This window comes from Melitaea cinxia, chromosome 17 (genome assembly GCF_905220565.1).
Source record: "Melitaea cinxia chromosome 17, ilMelCinx1.1, whole genome shotgun sequence".
In the NCBI taxonomy this organism is placed as follows: domain Eukaryota; kingdom Metazoa; phylum Arthropoda; class Insecta; order Lepidoptera; family Nymphalidae; genus Melitaea; species Melitaea cinxia.
In genome coordinates, this window is record NC_059410.1 from 5,142,375 (window position 1) to 5,153,209 (window position 10,835).

Below are 10,835 nucleotides of genomic sequence, written 5' to 3' on the forward strand. Positions count from 1 at the left end.
AAACCGTGATCATTGATGTTCAATATAAGTCGGTAGCATGAGTTGCACTTTTTTGCCTAGCGTCAGGGAAAGCCAGGTTCGAATCCTAATCAAAAGCAAAGATTTTTTTTATTTTATTTTATTTCGAATTATTACGTAAAATTTTTATTAAATTGATGATTTTAATTTTCTGTAAATTTTTATTTTATTTATAAATTATTTTATGTTTTAAACTGAAAAATTGTGTGTGTATACTATAGAGTAAATAATCATTTAATCTACTAAGAAACATAAACTCGTTTAATCGGTCTTGAAAAATGCTCTTGATTTGAGTGTCGTTATTGTTAGTATATAGAAATTTGACACTACACCGTCTTCCTCGAAAAAAAAATAAATTTAAGTGTTTGTAAGTATACGAAGGTTACACCAGATAGTTTATCAATCTTCAACGTAACCAGCGTCTATAGTATTAAACTTTATAGATTTAATAATAGTCATATGAACAATATAACATAGAAATAATACATATATAAATATATAGATACAAATATTATATTACACCCAGACTCAGGCGGGAATCGAACCCGCAACCCGCAGGACAGAAAGCAAGGCCACTACAAACTGCGCCAACGGGTTAGTCATAATATATGTATTTTGAATACCTAAATGAAATAAACAAAAACTTATTCAATAATTGTATTATAAAAAATTCAAAGCTTTATGAAGAAATATTGTGTTATTTATTGTGTACTGTACACAAAAATATGACACGGTACATGAATAACACAATATTTCCCGTATAAAATAATTAATCCAGTATTAGATAATAATTATTACATTTAGAAACTGATTCGCTAGCCCGGATTAATTATATGTATTTGCAATGTAATTTAGATATATCGCAGAAGAATAAAATTATTCCAGCGGGATTGTGAAGAAATAAGCAAGTTGGTATTCGTGGTGTCGGCAGTAACTATATTTTATACGTGTTTTAACAAATAACATCCGATACAATGTATTAATGAATGATTAAAAAATATATACAAAATAAATCCTTTAAACGAGAGAATAATATCTTTAAACGAGCAATTTTTGTATATATATAAGTATAATCTCATTCTTGGCTAACGGCTCCAACTAGCTAGCTAGGATTCATGTTTAGAAAATGTCGTTTTATCATTGTTTTCTTGCAATGAAAAACTGCTACCTACAATATTATTACAATACTAATGTAAATTTCGCCATTCCTTATAAGGTTATAATTGCTCAGGTGGGAAATCGGGCTATCCAGAATTTAGATGACCCAGGTTCGAGTTCAGATGTGTCCAGTCAGATTACTTTTAATTTTTTATCTTTATCTAACATATCGAGCAAACCTCGCTCATCCAGGCACCTACTATATAATTAGATAATAAAACAAAATTTTGTTTAGTTTATGTAGTCTCATACAGTTTATTTATTTTAAAAATAAAAACAATTGCAAGTTCTAAAAAAGAAAACCACGAATCCTTAAGAACCTAAATACAAAATGAATATCTAGAAGCACATATAATACGCGAAACATAAATTTTGTTTGATATATAAGCGCATATGTTATTTTATTTCTTATATGTATAACATAAGTACTTAAATATTATTTTATGAATTTCAACAATAATGAAATAAAATTAAATAATAAAATGAGAGAGATATAAATCAGTCACTCGGACAGTACTCTTTTGAGTTCGCCATTATAATTTCGGAATACATTATCAATTATTGATTAAAATTACAAAACTGTATAGTAAAATTACCAATCAAATTTTCTGTAACTGCTTGGTACATTTCCGAAAATATTTTGTAATTTTATCAAACCCAATTCAAATGAATTGGTTGGTATAGTTACGAAACTGCGTAGTAAATTTACTAAACATTTTTATGATCAATTATTGATTAAAATTACAAAATTGTATAGTAAAATTACTAATCAAATTTTCTGTAACTGCTTGGCAAATTTCCAAAAATATTTTGTAATTTTATCAAACCCAATTCAAATGAATTGGTTGGTGTAGTTACGAAACTGCGTAGTAAATTTACTAAACATTTTTATGATCAATTATTGAATAAAATTACAAAACTGTATAGTAAAATTACTAATCAAATTTTCTGTAACCGCTTGGTAAATCTCCAAAAATATTTTGCAATTTTATCAAACTCAATTCAAGTGAATTAAGTAGTATAGTTACAAAACAGCATAGTAAATTTACTAAGCACTGAGTAAAATTACAAAACTGTATGATAAAATTACTATTTAAATCTTCTGGAACTGCTTGGTAAATTTCCAAAAACATTTTGTAATTTTCTCAAATTGAGTTGAAGCATTCTGTTTAGTAAATTTACTAAATTGTTTTGCGTTAAAACTTCCCACACATTTTTAGTAAGTTTACCAAAGAAATTTTTAACAGTGTATGTACACCAATTACGCCGAGATTTTTGATCTGATTTGTGTGATTCTTTTTTTGTACGATGCGGAATAGTTGCCATTTGGTCCTATAAAAATTAATTCTTTTGCCTTGTTAGTTTTTATTTTATTAGCATTTTTGTTAACTTAGCTTAGACGATAGCACATATAAATAATAGTATTTTATTAAAGATTTAGGTTTCCATAAGAAGTGTTGCAAATTAAACCTTTATTAAGTTGTTATTTGCCTTTGAAGTTGGTTTTTTCAAACGCAGTTTTTTTTTTTCATTTTATTTCTTTTAGTGATCGTTTCTTCGTCCGTCTGTTATGTCATTAAAAAAATAATAAATATAAATAACGAACGAGGTTTTATATTGGCATATATAATTTTTTCTCTTTTTTTTTGTTGTAGATGGAAGGGTTGTATTTATTAGTATTTTTAGAATTAGTATCAGTCAACGAAGCACTTAATAATGGTTTAGCGCTCACACCACCCATGGGCTGGCTCACATGGCAGAGGTTCAGATGCATAACAGATTGTGAAAAATATCCAGACGAATGTATAAGGTAGTATTATTTGTATCTTTGCAGTCTACATATATTCAGTTTAGACTTAAACATTTTTTTATTAATTTTCATGAATATAAGTTTGCTATTATAATTTTGTAGGCGTTTTTTTTAATTGTATTTTTTTTTCTTATTTCATTTTATATATTATGTAGCTTTTACTATAACTTAAATAGTTAAATAATTAGTCAATTTAATCCGCTTGGCGTATTATTACTCACAAGTTACTTCCTTCCACTCTTTTTCTTCCAGCCAGTCCTTTGATGGAAAATATAAAGCTTATAATAGGAATTTTAGGAATTACATTTGTAAACAAATAAGTCCAGTTTTTAGAAACATTAAAGCTTTTGATTGACAGAACTTTATTCACTAAGAATGGGTATTTGGTGAAAAAAAGTTTTGTCCCCCAAAATGACCAATATCCTATATTAGAATATTTCTTACGCTAATATTTTAAATCTGTACACACTTATACCTGTTATAAAAAATAAAAGTTTGTTTCTTTGTTTGTTTAAACGCGCTAATCTCAGGAACTAGTGATTTAAATTAAAAAAATATATTTTTGTGTTGTATAGCCTATTTACAAGGCTATTTTCCTCTCAACGAACGCAGGTGTAATCTTTGGGCACAGCTAGTTAATGATATTAAATTTTTTATTTTGATGTAATTTTTTTTAGTGAAGCCCTTATAAAACGTACGGCAGATATAATGTTAGATGAGGGCTATTTGGAAGCGGGCTACAACTACGTGGGTATTGACGACTGCTGGTTGGAGAAAGAGCGTGATGATAATGGTCGTCTTGTACCAGATAGGAATCGATTTCCCAATGGAATGAAAGCTGTAGCTGATTATGTGTGTAATTTTTTACAAAATACCTAATTAACTTTGCTAGAGAATCTTAATGAAAACAGATGTATAGTCTAAACTTTTAAGTTTTAATATAAGAAGCCCAAGGTAGCCTTACTCACTAGAGGAACATAGTACTATTTGAAAGCAGTGTTACTGGGCGGTGGTCTTTTGTAAGATTGAGGTGTTCCAGTTGGGTTCTTCTAATTTTTGGTGCAAGATATTTCCTGCTTTACCCGACCCCAATAAATTCTCTCAGTAGTAGGTCACCGGTATATTTTATTTAATTGAATAATGAGTGCAGATTTAAAACTTAAAAAAAAAAAATGTCACTATTTCATTTTGATATCTATCCATTATTAATTGTTTAAATAGAAATATGGGTATATTTTATTCTTTCAGCTTCATGAAAAAGGTTTCAAGTTCGCCTTGTACCAGGATTATGGTAACAAAACTTGTATGGGCTACCCCGGTGTTTTGGATCACGAGGAGACTGATATACAGTCGTTTGTGGATTGGGATGTTGATTATATAAAATTAGATGGTTGTTACGTAGACACAGCCAAAATGGACGATGGTATGTAAAATAAAATCTTTAAAATTGATTTGTAATCTCTACATCAACAAGAATTTACTTTAAGACTGGTGTCAAAATGTATCTTGGTGGTTGCGTTTTCAGGTTATCCCTATTTTGGCAAACTATTGAACCAATCTGGAAGACCAATGGTTTATTCGTGCAGTTGGCCTGCTTATCAAAAAAAAGTAAACTGATATTTTTTTCTGCATATTCGTTATAGATATGCCATAATTTTTTGTCTTTAAAATATAAATATAAACCTGAAATATAATCCTTTTTGTTACATTCTTTGTTAGCCAGACTATGCTTCTATCTCACATCATTGCAATTTATGGCGCAACTGGGATGACATTCAGGACTCCTGGAGTTCGCTCAGTAAAATTATGAATTGGTTTGCTGAAAATCAAGATGATTTCGCGAAATACGCTCGTCCAGGACAGTGGAACGATCCTGATATGGTATGATTTTCTCATTCAAAATAACGTATGATTTAAATAGTACCAGTATCATATTAGTACCTAATCCGTTAAGCAAATGCGTAACTAAATTTTTTGTTGATATTATTTTTCATGGCATGCAGAGTATGGTAATTTTAGCATTTTAATTGTTTGTCCGTTGTAACGAGATGCGGGTTGCGGCAAAGGAACTTTATCTAATTCGTTCAGAATTCTGTGAAAATCTCCGTTAAACAATTTTTTGTCTATTTCTGTATTTTTGGTTACTGTATCAAATTTTTTTTATCTTATTTTGTGTTTTAGCTCCTAGTAGGTAATTTTGGTCTATCATTAGACCAAGCAAAAGTTCAAATGGCAGTTTGGTCGGTATTGGCTGCTCCGTTACTAATGAGCGTCGATTTGAAGACCATTAGACCGGAGTTTAAGGAAGTTCTTCTAAATAAAGATATAATCGCTATCGACCAAGACTCTTTGGGCAAACAGGGTCTGAGGGTTTGGAACAAGTCTAATTGTGAGGTAAGTTGTCGGGATAAGTTGTATAAATAGGAGTAACTTTTTACTGCATCACACTAAAACATTCTTACCAATTATAAGTAGGTATATGCTTATCAGTTAAACATTGTTTCATCCAAAAGGTCTAACATCCTCTCTGCGGAAATATCTGTATAACATAAATGTTTAAAATATGCATGTTTTCGTATACCCATAGCTGGATGTGAAATAATTTATATGGAAGAGGTTGTTCAAATCGCTTCCACTGCTGGGCATAGGCCTTTTACCCCATGCAGGAGAAGGATCAGAGCTTAATCCACCACGCTGCTCCAATGCGAGTTGGCGGACATATACCCTACTATGAGTAACGATCGCTATCAGGTGTACATGATAACAACCGGGACTGACGCTAACGTGCTCTTCGGGGCACGGTGGGGAGAACCACAAGGGCTCCATAAACACCCAGATCACGGCAAACATTTGTATGGCTAATACAAATGTGGGGATCGAACCAGCAACCGCCAGCGCAACAGCCACAAACCAGTGCTGTGACCGTTGCTAACGCGTCCTCTAATCACCATGACATTATGACGTCACATAACATAGGTAAAGCAGTTATATATATAGATATTGGTTATATTTTTAGATAATAATTAATATTTTTATTTCAAGATATGGAATAGAAAGCTGTCAGATGGTTCCTACGCGATCGCATTTGTGAACAAACGAGACGATGGAACCCCATATGCTGTTAAGGTGTCTTTTGATACCATGAGGATACCGAAGCAGACGTATGAAGTTCAAGTAAATGTCTTTTGGAATATATATTAATCATCCCCATTCTCTTACTTTTTCCTCTTTTTAATATACTTAGAGAATTTTTAGGAAGGGAAACCTTTACTAAAGATGGCAGAGTCAGACAAACCTTAAAAATTGGATAAATGTTTAGTGAAAGAGGTATTTTTTACTTGGATGGTTCTAAAAAAATACGAATTAACTTATGTAAAAAAAATTGTAAATATTTATTTAATTTATCGCTTACTACTTATTGATTTAGGTTTGTTCTCGCACAATATATTGGTTATTTTTTAATAACTAGCACTATGGACAAAAATCTCATAAAAACGTGGGCAAATGCAGGCCAAATTCTCATTTCGAGTTATTTTTTATTTTTATTTTATTTTATTAGGGAAAAAAAACACCTGTACAGTAGATAATAATTGTACAGTAGATACAAAGAAAGTTATGACTAAGACTAGTAAGTGAGAGGCTATGAGATCTTTGAGACTTTAGTCTGCATTTGTCAATGTTTTTATGAGGTTTACGCCGAGTTGCACGAAATAAAATTAAAATGTAAGTAGAGATTAAACTAATTTAATCACAACAATTTCATACAATTCTTGCTATTAAATTAGTTTAATCACTACTTAAATTTTAATTTCTTTTCATGCAACTCGGCGTTAATTTGGAGAGGGCATATAGCTGAGCCCTGCGGTTTTATCAGTGTTAGTTTGAGGAAAAACGTTCTAAAATATTTTATAGCCTTATAGCCTATAGCCTAGTCGTTAAATGGACACAAAAATAACAACACAAAAATAATATTTCAATTCGAACCAGTAGTATTATAACTGAGATAAGCACGTGTTCAAACAAATAAACAAACTAACTCTTCGATGTTATAATAGAATCTATATACATACATGCCGTGTGATGTCGGCCGAGTAGAATAGCACCACCCCCTTTCTTCCCGTGGGGGTCGTAAAAGGCGACAGGTTTATACCTGGCCTGAAAATCATCAGGGTCCTGGAGAAGAAAAACCTCATTTGAAACCCGGAATGGCGTATCCGTAAAGCATTCGTGGCATAGCACTGAAATGCGAAAGACTCCTGCAGCCGAACTGGCTCCACACGTATCGACTCGTCGTTCCTGTGGACCTAGCCAGTGAGGTCGAGAGGGTTGCGCAGAGCTTAGGCAACTCTGCGTTTTTCTGAAGAGTATCCTAAGCGACACAGTGTCTGTCTGACACTGTCTAAATCGTCTGCAATAGACGGACTAATAAGGCCATTGATGATGATACATACAAAAATCTCGTGTCACGATGTTTTCCGGGCTAATTTCCGAAACTACCTACTGGACCTAAATTACAACGTTATTTTAACGGTAAAATTTAAAATAATTGTGTTAGCTCGCAAACGAAAAAAAACGACTTCAATTACAATGACGAGTAATACAACGTAGATCGACGAAAAAATAGCCAAGTAACTACGCGTTATCAAAGATTACTCAAAAAGTAGTTATCAGATCTCGATAAAATTTATATGTGACCACATAATAAACATCAACTTTTGATTAAATTAAGAATTGTCAAAATCGGTACACCCAGTAAAAAGTTATTGCGGATTTTCGAGAGTTTCCCTCGATTTCTCTAGTATTCCATCATCAGATCCTGGTTCCCTTATCATGGTACCAAACTAGGGATATCTACTTTCCAACAAAAAAAGAATTATCAAAATCTGTACATCCAGTAGAAAGTTATGCGGTATAATACAACGTAGGTCGACGAAAAAAGCGTCAAGTCAAAACGCATTATTAGATATAACTCGAAAAGTAGTTCTTAGATCTCAAATAAATTTAAATGGGTCCAATTGGCACACACCGCCTTTCGATTAAAAAAAATTGTCGAAATCGGTCCACCCGGTCAAAAGTTCGGATGTAACATACATAAAAAAAAAACATTCGAATTGAGAACCTCTTCCTTTTTTGGAAGTCGGTTAAAAAATATGGCTATACGAAGTTCGCAAGGTCAGCTAATATTAGTATATATTTATTGTTTTTATTGTCTAAAAATTTTATTGTTGAATTTCTTTAAAATATCTTGATACGGTAGGTACGTACAAACCCCCGTTACATTTAGAGATCATTCAACTCGTAGTGCGCGGTCTTTGATTGTTTATTGTTGTAAATGAGTAGTATTTTATATTATAATGTTATTTTAATAGTACTTATATTTTTCATTCCATAGGATCTTTATAAAGAAGAACAACCACGTTCTGTTGGCCCTGAAGTTGACTTCGAAACAAGAATAAATCCATCTGGTAAAAATATTTCATACCTGTAAACCAGTGTTGTTATTATATGTGATTTATGTAGAGCTTCAAAATTTTTTTATGTCATTATGCTTTATTTAAAATTTTCTTTATATAAAACCTACAAAATTAATTTGCATACTTTTAGTTTTTACCATTTTATGCTATAAAAACAAAAATTAAACTGTTTAAAATGTTAACAATATTAAAAATACGAATTTCGATTTTCAGGTGTGAAGTTTTATAAGTTTATCCCGAAATCATCTAACGATGTTAATACGGCGACGTGAGATATGATTAAAATAAAAGTAATACTTGTTATTGATAAGAAATAAATATGATTAGAAAATTTGGTTAACTTTTTCGTACTTTGTACCCTGTCCCAAAAACTAGCCAAACATAGCTATATCATCACAATTCTTATAGACTTAGCTTATCTTGTAAAATGTATTTATCGTTGTACCTACGTTTTATACATATTGCATTGGCCAGGAAGGATATTTTTATCTTGTACTAGTGACCCGCCCCGGCTTCGCTCGGTTGCAGAAACTATCAATGTTCCTCTATTATATTACGCATGTATTATACATATCCATACCTTCCTTTTCAATCACTCTATCTATTAATAAAACCGAATCAAAATCCGTTGCGTAGTTTGAAAGATTTAAGCATACATAGGGACAGAGAAAGCGACTTTGTTTTTTATGTAGTGATTGTTATTTTCCCGCTAGAGAGCTCTGATAATAAACGCGTGCGATCGCTGCACAGAGTACATTGTAACAGTAGGGAAGATCGCTGCTAAATTCAAAGTGCTATAGAGAGAACCGCGGTCTCCGATGCGTTCTCCCGCCGCCCCGGCCGGACAGAACCGCCGCAAACGCTACGTCCCGCAATTTTTAAATCTGTAATATCTTCGAAAATATTCATTTAAATCATATGCTGTAAAGGGCCATATAGATCTGTATTAAATCAACAATGTATTTAAGGATTTAATTAGATAAGGATTAATGCTGTATTGGTTAAAATCGCTTCGAAAATTAGCCATTATTTGTCGTAAAAAGTAAATGACAGAAAATGTTATTGCGAGATATCCATAAGGGAATATACATACCATAGCAGAGTTTTTTGTAGACCTTTTTAATGCGTACAATACTTAGTACATTATTTTGATAAATCTCGTAGGGTTCAGCCTGCGTTTGAAATGTAAGCGGAAAACAATTAATTGTTTACGACATTACATTATAAACCTCAAAAATAACAGTGTTTCTCCACTATTTAATGGATGTTATTATACATATAAACCTTCCTCTTTAATCACTCTATTTATTAAAAAACACCGCATCAAAATCCGTTGCGTAGTTTTAAAGATTTAAGCATACATAAGGACATAGGGATATAGGGACAGAGAAAGCGACTTTGTTTTATACTATGTAGTGATTGGATTTTTTTTTTGTAAAAAATTAAGTTTAATTAAAACATTGCGTGACTAAATCCAGTTGATATAAATTATTCGGCTCCTTATTTACAAGTATATAGTTAACAGTTATAGTTAACTTGAAATAGTATCAAGACCCAACCAACGCGCTATGATATAATAAACTAGCTACCTCTGCCCGTTCATATTTTTTTACACGATAAGTAAAAATCACCAACATATTATATACTAAAACCTTTTCCGAAACACGCTGCATCTTATGGTATAAATATTATTCAGTATAAGTAAGAATTTTTAATTAAGTATTTGGTATTTATTATTATTATTGTTGTGTAATTAATCTTAACAATGTAATTGTTACAGTTTTAGTTAGTTTTATAGTGTCTGCTTGCTGATTTATTTATTTTTTTAACCGAACAAATATTATCTAATGTTGTGTACATCTGTAATGTAACTGTAATCGGACTATACAACAGTGTAATAATAATTATTAATGACTATACAGTATATCGCTGGTGTGTGATATGAAATAAATAAATTAAAAATATCGCTCTCCGCTTGCTTTTCTATTTTAAACCACCAACTGCTATGTATTTACTAAGCTAAAAGAATACGTTACAATAACAATTACGTCAATATAACTAGGACTCAGTAGCGGATTTACAAATTTGTCTATAGTAGGCTATAACATTTTTGTCGCCCTTACTGACCTTTTAAATTCGACTCTTAATAATAAATCTTACCCAAAATAGTGTTAATTTGGTCAACGTTGTTAAATATTACCTATAAATTTTATATTAATAATCCGGTTAATGATGACGATAAAGTCTTTTAAGTCATGAAAGTTTTATGTTGACTTTTTGTGAGATTTTAAATCCATAAAATCATCTTTTTCATTCATTCTGATGCTATTTAAATAATTGTGATTTCGTTTGCTCGCAAATGAAAAAAATCGATT

The 10,835-nt window shown here is 31.4% G+C and overlaps 1 protein-coding gene across 1 annotated transcript; it reads left to right on the forward strand.

Annotated features, from left to right (window-relative positions):
- Positions 1-1,133: 1,133 nt before the first annotated feature.
- Positions 1,134-8,795, forward strand: LOC123661626 (alpha-N-acetylgalactosaminidase-like). Its single transcript, XM_045596582.1, has 10 exons — positions 1,134-1,149; positions 2,839-2,986; positions 3,664-3,838; positions 4,235-4,409; positions 4,512-4,594; positions 4,706-4,867; positions 5,168-5,380; positions 6,029-6,160; positions 8,379-8,451; positions 8,674-8,795. The coding sequence occupies exons 1-10, from the start codon at positions 1,134-1,136 to the stop codon at positions 8,730-8,732; spliced, it is 1,236 nt and encodes a 411-aa protein (XP_045452538.1). The 3' UTR covers positions 8,733-8,795.
- The last annotated feature ends 2,040 nt before the right edge of the window (positions 8,796-10,835 follow it).

Bases quoted from the DNA above. Each gene is read 5' to 3' on its own strand.
- LOC123661626 (XM_045596582.1), top strand. The intron at 3,839-4,234 runs GTGTGTAATTTT...TTATTCTTTCAG, and splicing joins TGAAAGCTGTAGCTGATTAT to CTTCATGAAAAAGGTTTCAA. The intron at 5,381-6,028 runs GTAAGTTGTCGG...TTTTATTTCAAG, and splicing joins GGAACAAGTCTAATTGTGAG to ATATGGAATAGAAAGCTGTC.